Source organism: Anopheles gambiae, chromosome X (genome assembly GCF_943734735.2).
Source record: "Anopheles gambiae chromosome X, idAnoGambNW_F1_1, whole genome shotgun sequence".
NCBI classification, from domain to species: Eukaryota; Metazoa; Arthropoda; class Insecta; order Diptera; family Culicidae; genus Anopheles; species Anopheles gambiae.
In genome coordinates this window covers 4,495,908-4,514,534 of record NC_064600.1, presented here as the reverse complement: position 1 = coordinate 4,514,534, position 18,627 = coordinate 4,495,908, and the positions used below count along the sequence as shown (strand labels likewise).

At 52.4% G+C, this 18,627-nt stretch overlaps 1 protein-coding gene across 4 annotated transcripts in view; it reads right to left on the bottom strand.

The window, feature by feature from the left end:
• LOC1272025 (cAMP-specific 3',5'-cyclic phosphodiesterase) overlaps positions 1–18,419 on the bottom strand; it is a 25,501-nt gene extending 7,082 nt beyond the window's left edge. Inside the window, exons 1-5 of one of the 4 annotated variants that reach the window (XM_061645149.1) lie at positions 17,915–18,419; positions 10,818–12,567; positions 1,454–1,954; positions 1,165–1,365; positions 947–1,091 (exon numbers count right to left, since the gene is read on the bottom strand). In XM_061645149.1, coding sequence (XP_061501133.1) covers positions 947–1,091; positions 1,165–1,365; positions 1,454–1,954; positions 10,818–11,611 — 1,641 coding nt within the window. In that variant the 5' untranslated portion in view covers positions 11,612–12,567; positions 17,915–18,419. Of the gene's footprint in view, positions 1–946; positions 1,092–1,164; positions 1,366–1,453; positions 1,955–4,349; positions 6,934–7,401; positions 8,538–10,817; positions 12,568–14,243; positions 15,159–17,914 lie in introns of those variants that run through there. The other 3 variants (XM_061645147.1, XM_061645167.1, XM_003436898.2) reach the window with 3 other exon arrangements.
• Positions 18,420–18,627: the final 208 nt, after the last annotated feature.

Genomic DNA, 18,627 nt, shown 5'->3' with positions numbered 1-18,627 from the left:
TTCAACATATCACCTCCGTTTGTTTTGTTTGAAAACTGGAGACATTTTCAACCCCTTCAAAACTGGGACGTTCACTATTGAGGAGGTGATTTGTATCATGCAGTATGTCAGTAGGCAAAGTTGGCAAAACTCCGGAACTGTCTCCGGAAAATTTCAGCACCGACTCCGGAAGGTAGGTCCTAGTCCAGCATTATTTGAAAGTTGGAAATGTTCGAAGTCGTCCGGAGTCTCCAGGAGTTGTCCGAAGTTGAAGTAGTTCGGAGTTGGCGTCGTCCGTGGTCATCCGGAGTCGTCCAGAGTAGATCATAGTCGTTCGAACTTGTCCGGAGTATAACTTCAAACGACTCCAGGAGATTCCAGACGACTTCGGACGAGCCCAAAAGACTCCGAACGAGCCCAAATGACTCCTGGCTGATCCAATTCCAAACGACTTCGGGTTGCTCTGGGTGACTCTGGGCGAATCCGGGTGACTCCGGACGACTCCGGATGACTCTGGATGACTCCGGACGACTTCGGGTGACTCCAACTACGACTCCGGAACTATTGGTTCGCATTTTGGAGTCGGCATCGGACTAACAATAGCCAATAGTTATTTGTTTTGATGATTTTCGCTGATCCACTAATTTGTGTAAGCTTGTTTGAACTTTCTGTAATCAGGATTTTATCTAAGAACAATTTGTTATTCTGCAGTTAGACATTTCCCCTTGCACACCAACATGTAGCCATAAGAAACTCTTCCAAGTGGTAGCAAGATTGGCAGGACATGGCATTGATAAAAGCTCAGCCTAACGTTCAAAAAATCATTTTTTTTAACAAATAATCAATGTAATCCCGATCTTGATCCTGATTTCACATCGGCACCAAACAAATGTATCCGGAACACTAATGTTACTGGTTTGCTACGCGAAAAACCCTCTAAAAAGGGGTACTCTTTGTGAGACTGTACCTTCAGCGACGCCATGTCCGAGACGCTACGGTGCGTCTGCACCGTTTCCAGCTGCTCCAGGCACCACTCGAGCTCGTCGATCGTTTCCGTGGTCAGCTGGCGCAGATCGCCGTCCTTGTCCGGCTGACTGTCATCGCCAGCAGCACTGCCGGGGAAAGAAGAAACCACATTTCAAGCTTTGATCCAACAGCTTCCTCCGCATGCTGCCCTCGCCTTACCTGCCCGGATCGGTTTCGGCACTTTCCGCACCGGCCGAGGATCGTCTCGTCGCCAGCTCGCTCTCCTCCGGCAGGGCGGACGACAGTGCGTACAGGTTCGACCGTACCGTGCGCAGGCTGGCCAGTATCTGGGCGAACGGCGTCACGATCAGATCGTCATGGTGGCCGCTCGACCCACCGCCACCGGAACCGCTCATCATACTGTGTGGGGAAGAGGGGAAAGGGAAGGTACAACGTTAAAGCGTACGGTCGACACCACACCACTCCGGGCGCGCTCCGGCCTACTTACGTGGTCCGCTCGGACGTGGAGGACGTCACCACGGTGGAGGAGGCGGCCCCGACCACGGTCGTCGCGCTGCTGGACGGTGACGACGCGATCGACGACAGTACCGCCGGTTCCTCCAGCGTGCTCGTCTCCTTCCAGTGGAACGCACCGTCCCGGCTGCCTCCGCCGGTTACCCCGCCACCGCCCGAGGTCAGCGTGGTGCCGCTGCCGGTGCTCGCCACGTTCGAGGTGGACGTGCCGGAGCCACTGTTGTTGGCGCTGCAGCGCGCCGCCAGCAGCGACACGGACGACACCTTCGGCGAGATCTCAAAGTCGGAATCGGACCGGTACAGGAAGGACTCGCGGCGCTGGGGCAGGGCGGCCGACAGCAGCGCGCCCGGGCCACCCGGTCCCCCGTCGCCCGACGGGAGCAGCAGGGGCGATCGGCGGCTCGTATACCCACCGACGACGCTCATGACCCCGCTCGGTGGACCACTGCCGGATCCTTCCGCATTGTCCATGAAGCTGCAAAGAGAGTGTTTGTGTGTGTGTGTGTGTGTGTGTGTGTGAGAGAGAGAAAAGAAAGACAGAAAGAAATGCTCATAAGGTGTCTGTACAAAAGCGCTGGAATCCATGCGTCACTGCGATCGAAACCATCCGAAAACCGAACGATCTTTTTGCAGCGGTTGCACAGGGGTCTTCGGCAGCTGTTTCGCATCGATCAGCAGCGCGCTAAAAACAAACCACCCAAAAACATCTGCGTGTTGTGAGAGATTACACCGCAACAAATTCCACCGCTCGCTCGCTCGCTCGCTCGCTAAACTTCTAGCTAGAAGCTAGAATGTGGCAACAGCTCGTTTGGGACGAGCGCCAAACGAAGCGAGCGTCAGCGAGGGTGACGTTAACATCGCTGTGACTGTGCCAGTGTCCTGGTCCCCCTTTGCCTCCCTCCCTCCCTCGCTACTCCTCCTGCTGGGAGGAGCATTTGGCTACGGGCAATCGGTCCGGGGTAATCACTGGGGCCACTGTGCGGCATCACTATCACAGCGTGGAATGACGCGAAACTGTTGCGCGGCGGATGACACAACCCCCCCGGCACAGTGGTTCCCGCTCATTGCTGTGGGCGGACAGAATTGCTGATTTCAGTTTTCCGTTCCGTGTGTCGTTTCTCTACTGTTATCCCTTTGAATAGTACATCCAGAGGGCGCCACTGCACTTTTGTTTTCTTACAGTACAGTTTTGTCCTGCTGTTGGGATTTTTTTTTATTTTCTATACTTCACATTGCCATCCCTACCAATGGAGCAAGCTTCCATTGAATGCCTTCTAATCGCCGGCAAACTGTAGTGCGAATTATGAGTGCATTTAGTAATAATTAAATGCCTTTGATGTATTTTAATGAAATATTTCTTTTTTCACTTTGCATTCAATTTCATTGACATTTGAATTTGCAAATCGCCAAAAGACAACCGTTACAATCGTCTTCAACACTGCACTGTTGTAGTGTTTCCCAGGGATGTGTGTGCGAGATGCGATTGCACGATTTGTGTGTTCCGTATGCTCTTGCTTTAAGCCCTGATACTTTTGTGAAATTATTATTGCTTGTTTCTTCAACAAGTTTCTTGTTTTTTTTTTTAATATTTTACTTCTTCAATACATTTTATTCATAGTACTTATACCATGAAACTATTAATTTGAATAGCACTAAATGCAAAGACAGAGAAAAAGTTTGCATACTAAAAAAGGAAGAGTTGAACTTAAGCTTCCATTGTTCGGAATCCAATACGTTGTCACTGCTCTATTTGGCAGCAACATTCGCAGGGAGGCAAAACCGATACATAAACAAGTTAGGATGGCGGTAAGCTATCTTTTTTCGTTCAATTCCAATCGTGAAACTTTCGATTGAAATCATTATTCGCCTTCTCAGGCGAATAAAGCCTTGAATGCCTTCTAATCGCCTTCTAAAGCCGTTCAATGATGGTAAGGATCTATTGATAACTGTTTGAAGAAAATAATAATTTTGTACGTCTGAAAATGATTGGAAAACCAAACACTACTTTTGACATTTTTGGTGTGTTCATGGAAAAAAAGAAGTTTTAATTGAACTGAAAGTTCCGAGAAATTGTAATGCACCGATAGGCTTATTTGTACCTTATCAACGTTAACAATTTTAACAAATACATATATAAATTGCCAGCGAAATAGGTAAGCGAGCAAAAAGCGCTAACTTATGCCTGCAGTTTTAGAGCAATTTTGTATGCAAACCAAGCAACTAGCCAAATTTAAGTAAATTTAATTCAAATTAGATTTGAGATTCAATTTCGTTTAGATTTTTAAATATCACGCTACAATAATATTAAGCCCCGATGTCCGCCCCGGGACTACCGTGACCGTGGTCCCGCGCACTGCCGCGAGAGGAGTTGGGGGTGGTCGAGGAGGAAGGGGGAGCGGTACGGAGAGGGGGGCGGAGCAGCTCATTAAAGACCCGCAACGCAACGGGGCAGATGGGCAGCCGCAACACAATGAAACAATCTCTGGGCCGATTTGCTGCACCCTCCGCCCCTCAAAAGTTCCCATGTTGCGCAGGGGAAGACGAAGAGTTGCTTCTTGTAAACCTCCCACAGCTTCCCGCGGGTGTGTGTGTGTGTGGGTGCGCGCGCGCCTAATGAATTGAATCAATTACGCGCGCGTAACGCGTTTTGGAAAAGATAGGGCTGCACCTCCTCCCTCCAACCATCCCCACCCACAAGTGGGGGGGTGGGGGGGGGGGTTGGAGGGTTAAAAAAATCACATTGTGCGCGAGGCGCGCACTCGATACAAAACTTTCATCGAAAAATTGGAACCTAGCTCCCCGATACCCCTCTCCCACCACTAAACTTCTAATTACGCATTCCACACTCTCGCTACGGCTAGCATTCTCACAGCTTGCAGCGCTGGTAGTTGGCCCCGCCGGCACAGCCGAACAGGGACAGGCCCGGGGGAAGCTGGTGGTTCGGGCGGCCCATCGTCAGCATCAGTCGGGACGCGGCCGCACTGCTGCCCAGCGCCGACTCGCCCGCCCGGGTTGATCGGTGAACGGTTGACGAGGAGGAGGCACTGGTGCTGCTGCTGCTGCTGCTGCTGCTGGAGTAGATGACCTGCTGTTGGCAGTTTTGCTGTATCCGCACGGTTCGGTACTCGAACGTGGCCGAATCTTTCGTGCGCTGGCCGTAGCCCACAGCCGTCGTAGCCCGCTGCTGCTGCTGCTGCTGCTGCTCCGGTGCGCTCGGTTCCATTGCCGGTGTGTCCTTCCGGGTGTGCGAGCTCCAAACGAACCACACAGCCACCAGCAGCTGTTTCACAACACACACACACACACTAAACGCACTAAGGATTTGTTTTTGCTTCAAGTGGAAGGCACGATTTGCACCACTTCACGCAACGGCCACTGCACGGCTGTTTTGTTGGTCCTGCTGCTGTTTGTTTGTCTCCCTCGAGACACAGCACACACACAACACACACAAAAAAAAACACGGCCAGCCGAGGAGCGAGCGAGCAGCAGCAGGGATGATATTGGCCGTACACACACACACACACGCGCGCATACAAAGAGCTCTCTTTCTGGCGCGCGCGCAACAGGCGCACACACTGCAAGAATGGTTTTGCGATCTAAATCCGAACATGAATGGAGCCGTGTGACGGGATGGGATCGGACGATGCTCGGTGGATGCTCTGTGTGTGGCTGTGTGTTTTATTTTGCTCTTGCACCAGGCCGTGCACGATAGTCTCAGGGCGGACATTAACGGAGAAAATTGAGTATCTCATCATTTATAAAGCAATTAAAATAATTTGCTTAGTCGTCTTCTATTTGGCGTAACGTCCTACGCGGACATGCCGGCCTATACAGGCTTTCGAGACTTAATTCACTACCACGTAGCCGGATAGTTAATCCATTCTGGGCTTGAACCCATGACGGGCATGTTATTGAGTCGTTCGAGTTGACGACAGTACCACGGGAATTTGCTTAGTGTATATTCCAAATGAATTACATTTTTCGCCATTTTTCATCGATTGGTTAGTAGGAGATATGGTGATTGCTAGCTGGATTTCTTTTTGCATAAAAACTTTCGCACAGCCTACTGATTTTCAATATTAATTTCTTCTATAATGTATGACATATTATCATAAAATATTGCAACGAGATGAAAAAAAAAACAATATTCACAATATGTCAACCCACGTGTTTTGCATGGGATTTATTAGCCCTGCATGATTAAAACATCTTGTTATAATCGAAACCGTATATATGCAATATAAAACTGTCGTGTTCTCGTGGTTTAATTCTCGATAATACGAGAAAGCAATAGGCGAACAGTCCATAAAGCGATCAAAATTAATATTTTTTCACTTTATAGTTTATTTACATTCAATTAAACTTCCCTGCGGGACGATGGCTATCAAAAATGTATATAAAATTGGCCTGCTTGGCCCCCTTCGGGGAAACACGAACAAACGGGTAATAAAGTGCTAATTGAACCTGTGTTTTGCAGCAATTCAAGTGGTACCAAAAAGCCAACATTTACGGGTCGACAAAGTAGTGACAGCTACTGAGGGAGTGATTGTTTCCAAACCAAACAAAATCTCCAGAGACAAGTCAAATAATTTCTAGTACGTTTTTGTTTCTTACAATCTCCTGTCCTGTTTGAAACATAGCAAGTTATTTTAATCCAATATGATGTCAATATTTATCAAACATTTCAGCTGATCCTAGCTGTCCTATTTAGCATTTAAATAAGGATCCGTTTTTCCACGCTGTTTCTATCTCTTTTGTTTGATAAATGATAATTGAGCAATGAAATTGATTCCTACCGAACATCTCATTCCATACACACATAAACATTTTACTACACTTTTCATTATGAAGTACTGTTACAAGTGATACCATCTCTGGATGTCCAGTACAGCAAGCACATGACGAAAGATCATCATGAAATAATTAAAAAGAAACCCAAACCGTAAATGTCCCCCCATTGCTCTGTTCGGAAACCATTGTGCGGTGTGTTCCGCTGTAGAGCGCGCACATCTAGTCGGTGTGAATAGTAGATGTACTACCACCACCATCTCACCCCCATCCTGCCACGGTGGCGTCAGTTTTTGTCCATCGATAGTGCGCTTCCCGCTCGCCGTTTGCTGGGCAGCGCTCGATCTCACACCATACACGCACACACACACACACACTCCCTGTAGATGTGTGTGTGTATGTGTGAAGTCGTTCGGGACGATCGGTGCCGCCAGCATCCGTGGTCAACTATATTTAGAAAAATTCGGCCACCATTCAGCACCAACTGTGATGTGTGCCCGTGTGCTCTCCCTGTCTTTCCCTTTCGCTCCTGCTCTTTCTCTCTATCTCTCTTGCTCCCTCACTTCCTCCCCTAAGCAAGACATCTTCCCGCGGAAAAAAAGCCCCAGTGGGAGAAAGCAGACGCTTGAGACGAGTGACGAACGGGCGTGTATGGCGGCCGTACGCTCTAGCACGCGCCAATCTTGCTTCAAAAACCCCCCCCCCCCCCCTTCCCCTCTTCGGGAGCACATTCCAACTAGGGAAGGGGAGGGGGGTATTCCATTCGTTTGCAGCCTGCTGTCACAACTCAAAACCCGGCGGCGTCCCATATAGACCCCGTCCACAGACGCCCCCTGTCTGTCTTTAGCCGCGCTTAGTACAACGACATCGAGCGGCAGGTAGCTGGCGAGCGCCGGTGGAGTCATCGGATATTATTAGGGGAAGGCTGCTCTTATGGAGCAGCAGCAGCAGCAGAGGAGCGACGCGGAGTTTGAGCGGAGATGACGTTGACAGTGCGGGGCCGAGGTTTGATCATGACGGTGTGATGGGATTTGATTGTCGGGTCGGGTACTGCATCGACTCTGCATTCTTCGGCGCTACTCCAGAGCATGGAAGTGTAGGAACGCGATCACTCGAACACAAGGTACTACCTACCAGTGGGGCAGTGCCGTGGAGCCTCTGCGCTTGTTGCCGCCGCTGCCACTGCCTGTACCGCCGGCTCCACCACCGCTACTACTGAAGAAGTACTTGTTGCGAAACATGATGCGATGACATGTACGGCGCACCTCCGATGTGCAGGCAGTCCTTGGGGGTACTGCTCTCAGACTGCAGTCCCGAGACTGGTTCTGTATTTTTTGTTCTGACTAGGCTACACGATCGCGTTCCAGGATCCCCTAGCAGGATATCACACAGTCACAAACACACACAGATACACTCACAAACACATGTATATGCACTGACACGAGTGCGCTGGTTGTACCGTTCACGGGCCAATTCTCGCGACACTCTGTCACGGGGAGTTGATTTTGGACCGTGGTGTACCCGCTCTGTTCCTGAATGGCCTCTTCGGGCCAAACGGGTCTTTGGTGGTGTGTGCGGGACAGATTCGGACCGGCTATGGTGTTGGTATGTACCAAACACCTTCCCCGAGGCCCTCCAAGACGCTTCCCTCCCACTCCCACCAGGGCCAAGGTCCGCGGTTTCTCTGGAATTGGTTTGTGTCTATTTTCACCGGCCAACTTGCGCACACAAACACTCACTAGCGCGCCGGGGCAGAGTGTGGCAAAGAGGATGGCAAGCGAATGGCAGGCTTGATCACATGCTGGTCGTCACGGTGACCAACACATCAGCACCGCGAAACGTGTGCTGGTCACCCCCTTTTCGCGCGCCCGAGGCACACACGCTTTGCCGCCGTGCTCTGCTCAGTGTCGCACCTGGGTGGCGCCGCTGTGGCCCCTCCAGCCAGGGACGGACGGGTGTGATTTCACCTCCCAGACATTTCTCTGGGCACCTTCACCGACACACACACACACATACACGTGTTCACTCTCAGTCTCCAAAAATAGGAAATTCGAAAATTCAGTAAAACGGTTCGGAAAATTCGTGGAAAACTGTCACCCGTAACACACATACACGCACACACACACACGCAAAACAAAAAAATGGTCCCTGCCCCTGCCCCTGCCCCTGGGAGTGTGTGGAGCGTGTGTGTTTTGCTGCTGCTCTCGGGCGAACGACGTCTCGCTGACTACCCAAGGGACGAACCAGTGCATCCCGCGCGAACCGGTGCCACTGGCGGGAACCCGCTTGTTTTGCGCGCTGCCCGACTATCAAAAGCCCGAGCAGAAGGAGGAAGGAGGAGCACGGCCGACAGTCCCTAAATCACGTATAGAACAAATACGCAATCATCCGCCGTCCTATGCTGCCCTCCGCCGCCGTGTGCTCCAATCACGAATCTCAAGTGTTCAATTGAAAAAAGCGCGCACGAGGGAGAGAGAGAGAGATAGAGCGAGAGGCAGGCAGGAAGACGAAAAAAGTGCATCCAACGCTGGCTGTATTCGCGCATCTGCGTCCCTCTACTAGCGCATCTGTGCATGTTGAGAGAGTGAGAGAGAGAGAGCGACCCTCCCAGCTCAGGAACAAACAAAAGATCGCGAAAACCAATCAATAGTAGACCTCAATACACTCAACACCCCCTCCCCTTGGGCGAGCAAATGGGCGGCTTTTCTCCGCTGCGCGTGTCAGTTTCCGTTCCGTTTTCACCCCGTTTCCACCCCCCTTACGAAATCAGGCTGAAATCAGTGCACAAGCGGAGTTGTTTGCGATTGCCCGTTACAACCCGTTGGATGGGGTCCCGGCCCGGCTAATGATGATCATATAGGCTACGCGCGCAATGGGGCATTGAAATGCGCAAGCACACCGGCACACAAACAGTGCGGCGGCTCGCCGGAACAGTTCCCACGCGACGTCACCAGCGGTGCCGAAACTGGTGCACCCCCGCGTTCGGCAGTCTCCCAGGCCCGCTATTGTGCGGGACGCGAAGTCTCACAGACCACAGTCTGGGGGAGGAACTGGGTGAATTTCAGAGGGAGTTTGTTTTGCTTTCTCGAAGATGTTCAAGACGTTAAGTATGTCTGATCATGAAGATATTGGAGATGTTGAAGTGTTGAGATATTCAAGATATTGAAGAATTTAGATTTTGGAGACATTGGAGATATTGAAGATGTTGAATTTTATTTCAGAGCATCATCAGTAGGGTAGATGACGACGACGACCAGCACTTAACTTAAAGCAACAACCAAATCCCCCTCCCCACCCTCCCTCCTGTTGGCTGTTTGTGTTTACCTTCACATCGCGCGTTACATCGCGAGCGGCGTACTCACAAACCCGCCAATTAAATTCCCCGGCGCAAATGAATGCCATTCTATGCTCTCCGAACACACACACACACCCACACACGAGGAGAGAACACAGAGCCGGTAGCGAGTGCGGGGCAACATCATTAACTAGGTCCAGGGCGGAAGATCCACCACCGTTACGGGCCGTCCCCGCTCGCCTGCTTGCTTTTTCGAGCGACGGCTCTGCCCTTTTGTCGGCGAATCACGCGAATCCGATTACATGAAGCGCATCAAGTGCGCGCGCTCGCAGGGCACACGCTGCGGATTCGGCATTACCTAAACCGTCGGCGGCGGGGTGCTCTCCCCAGAGCACTTCTTCTCACGCTTCGACAAAACAACAATCTGAGCACCAGCAAGATCCGGCCGAACACACACACACACACAAGGCGGTGTGTTGGAGGTGCGCATCACAAAGGCGTCCAAAACAACAGAAGGGCGGAGTGGGGGAGGGGAGAGCGGAAGGGTTTCATCGAATTGTTGGAGCAGGCAAAATTATAGTCGACTAATCAACTTTTACAGGCTAAATACTGGCTTGGGTGATTGGGTGCTTTGGTGAGGTTTCACACTGTTCGGGATGGGAGTTTCACGCTGTCCAAACGAGCTCAACTCCAAAAACGGCGTACTTCCGCCATTGGCATCGTTCTCCGCCAGACTTCAAAGTTTCCTCAATAGCTCCTCTTCAAAGTCTTCTCTCCAATATCTGCTGCTCAATGTCTTCTCCTCAGCGTCTGTTCCCCAATGTCGTCTTCTAATTGCTTTCTCTCCAATGTATTTTCCTCTGCATCTTCTTTCCAATGTATTATACTCAAGGTCTTCTCCTCAAGGTCTTATCCCCAATGTCTTCTCCCCAAAGTCTTTACTCCAATGTCTTCTCTCCAATATCTTCTCCTCTGTATCTGCTCCCCAATGTACTCTTCCCAAAATATTGTCTCCAATGTCTTCTCATCAAGGTCTTCTCCTCAAGGTCTTCTACTCAATGTCTTCTCTCCAAAATCTTCTCCTTTGCATCTTCTCCCCAATGTTGTTTTCACGCAAGGTCTTCTCATCAATGTCTTCCTAGACCCGCATGCCTTCTCCTCAAGGTCCTATCTCCAAAGTCTCCTTCCCAATATCTTCTCCCGAAAAGACTTCTAAACATCCCGTGGCGGCATGACCCACAGCGCAGGTACTTACCGCACGTTCGCCAGCGTATGGCGCCGGTTCCGATGATATTTGGGATGGGGCGGTGGGAGTTGTTGCTGAGGTTTGCCAGCCTGCTGGTACTTGCCCGCGCCGGCTACCGTCGGTATGAGTGGGACGGCGAGGACCCGCCGCGCCGAATCGTCCTCATCCGCACTGTAGCCGTCGTCGATTTCCTCCTGCTCGTCGTCGTCCCGCTCCTCCTCGTCCGCCGCCTCCTTCCGGCCGACTTCCAAACTCTCCCCCGCCCTTGCCTCTTCCTCTTCTTCGTCCTCCTCCTCCTCCTCCTCCTCCATCATGGAGCCGCTCGTGTCGGCTTCGTCGTCTGCCTCCCGCCGCACGGTCGCATCCGCGCTGCCGTTGCGCTTTCGCTCCTCCCGTATGTGGGGCAGCAACTGCGGATGCTGCTGGGCCGAGGTGCCCCGATGCCGGCCGGCCGGCCGCTGATGGGCCCCGGGGCGGCCCGACCCACCCATCAGCCCGGCCCCGCCCGCAAGCAGCCCGATGGCGTACGGGTGCTGCGGCTGGACCGTGCCCGGCTCGGGGCCGACCATCTCCCTCGGTGGGACACCAGCGTCACTGTCGTCCTGCTGCCCCTGCATCTCCGTGTCCGTGTCCGCTTCCTCGTCGTCGTCTTCCTCCTGCTTGGCCAGGGAAGCTTGCAGCACGCCCCGTGTGCTGTTCCGCGGCCGCCCATTACCGGTCAGAATGGTGGTAGTGGTGGTGGTGGTGGTGGTGGTCAGGCTACCAGTTGTCTGCTTCCCGTCGCCCGACACAACCGTTGCCATCGCCACCGCGTCACCAGGAGTGTTGGTGCCGCCGACGCCGCCGCCGCTGTCACCGACACCGGCGGCGCTTTCCGGTGTGCCGTCCGCCCTGCCGGTACCGCTACCACAACCAATCGACTCCTCAACACTTCCTCCTCCTCCTCCTCTTCGTCCTCTTTCTCCTCGGCCGACGCCGTCGCCCCGGTCTCGGCCCCGGCCGGTACCGCTTCTTAGGGCGCCCTTCTCAGTGTCCTTTAGCGTTTCGCCGCTCGCCCCACTACCGCTGCTCCGGGCACTGGCCCCTCGTCCTCCTCCTCCTCCTCCTCCTCCACTTCCACCTCCGCCTCCGTCGCCGCGGCACGGCAAACAGCAGCGGAACAGTCTGGCAGTCGCTTTCCGGCCGGGCCCGTCACGCGTAGCGTTGGACGACGACGACGAGCGGGGGGCGTGCGGGACTGCGGGGTGCGGCGCTAGCGCACTGCCGGCCGCGTGCCGCAGCAGCTGCTTCGACTCGTCCTGCCCGACCTCGTCCCTCACTTCGCCCTCTTCTTCCTCCTCGCCGGGACCGTCGTCACTGTCGCCACCGTCGCCGCCGTCGTCGTCGTCGTCGTCGTCGTCGGCTGGTTTCTTCGCCTTCGCACCGTCCAACGTTTCGTTTCGCTTCGCGCCGAAAATGGTGACCGGCAGTGGGCGCACGGTGGGTGTTTTTTTTTTCGTCTAGGGGTAGGGAAAGGAGGAGCTGGGGAGAACGGGTGCGAGCGTTTAGTTGCGGAGCGACGCTGTCGAGATGCGCACGGTGGTGGCGCACTGTACCGGGCCGGGTCCGTCTACGTTGCTGCTCGGGCAGCAGGTTCGCACGCTCACTGTACCACACGCGTCCACACCAGAGCGACGGGCCGGTTTACGGTTCTGCTCCATCCAGGAGACAGGTGCCCACTGGTAGCTCGAAGCGATGGCGAGAACTAGCTGGAAGAGTGCTGGAATGGGAAGTAAAAACGAAAGAGTGTCATTAGTGGGAGTTGAATGTCGGGATCTTGCTGTCACAAAGCGACAAACTAGAAATCCAATAGTAGAGATTCGGAGTAGCTACTAATTGCTATTTCCATACATCACTGAGTGAGGTTCTTTGAAAATAATTGTTGGTAGCCAGATCCTGGAAAGAGACCATCTTGCTCATGTAATATCTGCTTTTCTAAAAGACTATGAAGAAAACATTGATGTATTTCAAGAAGAATTATCTATGGAATTAAGATATTCTGGGAAATGTAACATCCTAGAATGTCTGAAAATTAACTCCACGACCTGACCTGGAGATGACTGTGTACATTATTATATCGATGAATTGCATGAAGAGCTCTTCGTGGAACATGCATGGTCTAAGAAGTTGAAGATCATAAAAAAACATGAAAAATACTCCAGGATCTCAAACTTAAACCATTCAAGCGAGATCTTGAACAACTTGCAAGGGGAACTGCTTGAGATTTACAATATATACAATATGAAATATTGAATTCGAGATAACTATCAAGAATGCTGACGGCCATAGAGAACCTTGAAATTAATGCCACGACCTCAAAGTTACAACGGTCGAATTGAAAGGTCTCAGTTGAGAGTCTTGAATTGGAGAAGACTGTGCATACTAGATGTCCCATAATGTTGAGGATCCTAGAATTTGAAACTCCACGATATAAAATCTCAAACCAGCCAAGACAGATTTGCAATCAAAAATTTTGGTTTTGGGATTGGCTAGACACAAGATTTCACGGACTTCTATGAAGAGTTCTTTGTGGAAATTGAATGATCCGAGAAATTGAAAGAGCCTTGTCTTCAACGCCCCCAAAGCTCTAACCACCGTTTCGATCGGATCTGCTATTGGAAATCTTGAACTGGAAATGACTGTGTATACGATATTGATGAATTCCGCGAAGAGTTCATGATGCGAAATAGATTTCTAGCAATGTTGAAAAGATCCTAGAAAGCCCTGGAATACACCCTGCGGCCACAAAGCTCTATCACCTGCATCAAGAACTCTCAGTGCAAACGCTGATGGTTCGGGGAAACTGAAGATCCTAGAAAACCTTACAAATGCAGCCTACCCGCCCTCAACACTCGCAACTACCGTCCCGAGACGACGACGACGAAGTAACACGCCGTAATTTCCCACCATCCGCATGCATAATGGACTTCGGCAGCCGCCGAGAACTGCTCCCTATCCAGAGCGAGACACTCACCGCAACCGCAAACACAATCAGCCAAAGCAACTAATCTATTTGCGGCGCGGGCAAATCGGTGTGCAACAGAGCACACCGCACAGCTTCTTCCAATCCCCAAACAAAACAAAAAAAAAAACCCCCACTGCACGGAACGCTTCCTTTCCAGAGAGCAGCAGTAGTGCAAGCGAAGTGGTTCGCTTACGTAACGCTAATGCCGCGTAGAACCTGAAAATCAGAGCGCCTTTTTAGAAGAAGGGAAAAAGAAACCGTCCACACTGCACGGGCCGTCGCGTCGCCGCTCACTCTTACTGCTCCGTTTATCTGATCGAGCTTCGAGTGACGCTTTCGTCCCGGTAGGACTCGTTCGCACTTGACATAGGCATGCACAGCAATCTGCATGAAATTGTGTAGTTGTATGTGTGTGTGTGTGTGTGTGCTACCTTGCTTTACACGGGCACAGCACGCTCGAAGCGCAGGGAGTGCATGTATATGAATACGAAACAACGCCAATCTGTTGCTTTGATTGTAGTTCAGAAGTACACTTTGCTCGGTCCACTAAAGCTCCCCGCTCCAGTGACGGCACACACACACACAGAACAAGAGCACACAAAACACTACAAACGCGGGATGACACAACACACTCACACAGTACAGACGGATTTATAAGTGTGCATCAATTAATGGTTGTCGTTGCTAGCAATCGGGTTTTGCTTTTGCTAGTGAAGCGCTTCGCTAGTGTACCGGACCTGCTGCTCTCATTCTCTCTCTCTCTCTCTCTCTCTCTCTCTCTCTCTCTCTCTCTCTTTTTTTTGTGAATGCTCTGAAAAGCGTTGACCGACGCTGTTTACATTCCTTGCACACTGGTACAATGCTTGAGACAGGCCCGCGTGAGTGTCCGTGACGCGCGGATGCTGCTGCTGCTGCTACTGTCAGGGTGGAGGGGCGCATCGTTACGTAACGGGATGAAGAAACACTTCACCATACCACAGCAGCCAGTGGTCGTTAATGCAGTGGCATAACTTGGTAACAAGTACGCTCTCACGCCCGCAATGAAGCGTATGTGGGTGGCGCCCACTCCTAGCGACACTCTTAATCAGCGCCGAAGCATCTTAATGGGGCGACAGCGCAGCAAGCGCGCCATCGCACAAAATCATCCTCACTGGACGAGCTAATGTACGGTCCTTGGTCATGCGGGAGGGTGTTCAGGCAGTTCAACTACCTGGTGTGTGTGTGTGTGTGTGACAGGCTTGTTGTATACCAAGGCAGCTGTTTTTTGCAGCTCGGTCGCTTCAAAGCAGCTGCTCCAAGGGCATAATGAGTTCAAAAGCACAACGTTCTCGTTTGAACGGCCCAGCAATGGAGCATGGGAGTGAGATGAAGTGACTCGCCCTCCCGGCCGCTCCCCCCCCCCCCCACTTTCATCACTTTGATCGAAAAGCTTGTACGAGAGGGCCTGGGTGGGGGATGACGGAGATTTGATGAAAGGACGTCACTGTTTTCACTCCCGAGCGTGCCGGACGACACACTTTGATGTGTGTCTCCAGCACGTGTGTGGGTATGTGTGTGTGTGTATGGTGGGGGTATCTTCTGGTCCAAAAATCCATCTTCTAACCACCCAACTCACCCCCCCCTCCCCCCCTCAAAAACCAAACACACCGATATGCGTTTGCGCGGAACGGCCGCCCTCTGACAGCTGTCACGCTGCTGCTGCCCTGCGCGTTTACCACCCACCAGCGGGTAGGGAGCGTGGGAGGAAGGGAGGTGGGGGGGAGGGAGTTTTGCCCAGGTGCCTAGGTGCACAAACAACACACACACACACACACACACTCACACGGGCGCAAGCGAGTGTTATCCTTTCTTTTGTATCTAACCCTGAAGAAAGTGGGAGAGGTGCGGTGGGGGGGGGGTCTAGGACAGTGGAAGGCAAGGGGATCTCAATTTTCCACCGTTTTCTGTCACGTTATGGTGGATGCAAAAAGCGCACTTTTCCCTCTTCTCTCTCTCTTTCTCTCTCTTTCTCTCTCTCTCTCTCCCTTTCGAGCGCCTTTATCGTTTGCTGTTTTGGAAAATTTTTCCACTTTTCCGTGCACTGAAGTGTGGCTCAATTTCCCTTTTCAAACATCTTCAGCGTTCTCTCTCTCTCTCTCTCTCTCTCGCTCTCTCTCTCTCTCTCTCTCTCTCTCTCTCTCTCTCTCTTCAATCTCCTCTTTGTGATGGCTTCAATGTCACTCTCCTAATGTTGTTAGTTGGGCTGTTCTTAATCGTTGATTATTTCCTTCCCCTAACCCCCTGTCCCCGCCCCCCTCCTTGCAGAAAACAGCAGTGTGACGGAGCGGCAGCAGCAAATCGGTTTACCGGCCACGGCGACGCGTTTGCTGTGTGATGAAGGTAGCAAGATTAGAATTAATTAAAACGAAACGGCCGAGCGGTTTGGGGGAGGAGGAAGCAAACCAACCAACCAAAAAAAAAAGGCTCCCCGAAGAGAGTTCGTCGTCTAATGTCGAGTGTCGATACACGCACCCAAAAAAAAAACAAAAAACAAAAAAAAAACAAAACCCAGCCAGAGCGCCATTAACCTTCGGCCGCTGTTTTAGGTCAAATGGGAGGGCACTGGGCGGGCTCGAACCCAGGCCTTCCAACCTCACCCCGCAACCCCTCCTCACGCCCCTTCATCCCTTCAACCCAATTTGGGTCCGATTATGGTCCGAGCTCGGTTTACGCTTCGCCCTTCGTTACTGGGTTAAAGGTTGCCCCCGTTGCTGTCCCCCACCCTCACCCCCCCCCCCCCCACACCCCCAAAAGGAAGGAAAGAAAAGATAGGAGCAGGAAGGGGCAGCAGCTTTTCCACCTTCAGAACCTTCAGTCAGCACACACACACACCGAAGGCCAGGCGCCTCCATTTCCCAGCGCCCTCTGTGTGTGCGGTGGTTTCTGGTCCTTCGGCAGCGATGTGTAAGGTGTGCGTGCGTAATCGGACACACTAGACCTCGCGAGCCTTGGCTTGGCGATCTGGGAGGGGGGGGGGGGGGGGGGCGAGACATCTGGGGAGGACATCGCGAAGGACGTCGGTAGTAGTTTGCGGGAATTTACATCTTCTGGAGGGGCGCTTTAGATGCTTCTCGACAGCAACTCCACCGTCGATTAAACTGATTTTTTTTTCCCGATATAGCACACATACACACGGACTCGCTGCACAGGTGGGCATAGCGAGAGAGAGAGAGAGAGAGGCACCTGGTTTACTTTGATTTGTGTATCGTTTCTGGTTTGATTGCGTTTGAGTATGCAATGGTGTCCCTGTTTCGGTGTCTGCTTGTCTTCTGTTCTTGCTTCACACACACACACACACACACACACACACATTGTCACTTCTTCAGTTGGCTATAAGGAGAGCCCCCCCCAATGGGTCCCAGTCTCGCCCCTTTTGGTTCTTCGTTGTGTCGCTCTGCCGGAACCGGTTGAATGATGAAGTATCTCGGTGTGCTCTCGATCTGACGCTCCGTGTCCGTGTCACACCATTTCCCCCAATTTGAGCTTATTGGTGTAAATTCTACCCCCCCCCCCCTCCCCCTTCACTCCTCCTCCATTTTGGGAGGCTTTCTCCCTTAAGGCTTTCCCCCATTTTGGGCTAACCAGAGGAACTCCCACTACCGATGGTACGGACGGACGAGGTCCTTGCTCAACGTACATCGGTAATGGTAACCAGCACTGTGGCACACACACACACATACATACACACACACACGCGTGTAGAGTCGCTTCGCATAACTTCGCAAGACGCGCGACGGCCACTTTTTCGAGATCGAGCGGCGCGAGAGGGTTTCCAACGGGGCACCAACGAATTTGAAGGGGCATCCGTGTTTTTGGGGACACTGTCGACTATCCCCCACTGTTTTTTTTTTGTCAATATTCTAACCTCACACACACACGCACGCACACACACACACAGGTAGACGCTCGAACTCCCTTCTTTGCTTTAGCGGACGGGAAGACCTGCCACGAGACCCCTGCTGGGCACAGGTGTAGGGGTCGGCCGCCGAGCCCCCAGCCCGTCCCACCCGGACGCGCTCGCGCCCGATCTGATTGATTGCAAATTGAAATTCGATTCCATTACCGCTCCGTGGTGTCGTTGTTGTTTTTTTTTTGTTTTGTTGGTTGGTGGTGATGATGGTGCTACTGCTGCTGCTGCTGCTGCTGCTGCTGCGATGACTGCTAACTGCGGCTGGATTTGGTAGACGCTGCTGACTCTCGCGTTCGTGCGTGCCCCGTGCGTGTGTTTGAAAAAATGAACATGCACACACATACACACACAACCACACACACACGCTGTGACACTGCTCTGGAGCTGCACGGCGCTACCCTTGGGGTGCTCGATTCGATTTGCCCGATTTTCCCGGCCGCCGCGCGATCTCCCTCGGATTCGGACTGTCTTTCTTTCCTTACGCGAGGAACGGGGGTGGGGGGGGGAGCGAGGAAAGGACCCGCACCAAACAAAAAATTTGCTCCGCTGTGCGTTGTGGGTTGTCACACGGCACGCACACGCACACGCACACACACACGGCAACCACAAGTCAAGCACAGTCACGTCGACGAGCTCGAATGGAACGGATGGAAAATTTGTTGCTTCTTCGGCCGCCACCGTGTGTACCGAAACCTAACCCACCCGACCCTCCCCTTTTTTCCACCCACGCTTCTTCCCCTCCTCCCGCCCTAGAGCGGACCGAAAACGCGGCGTCTGCGCAGACCGCGGCCACAAACCTTCCAAACATAACGCAAAATGGGGGGATGGGGGGAGGGAGGGGGGGGGGAGGGTGTTGGGAGAGAAGG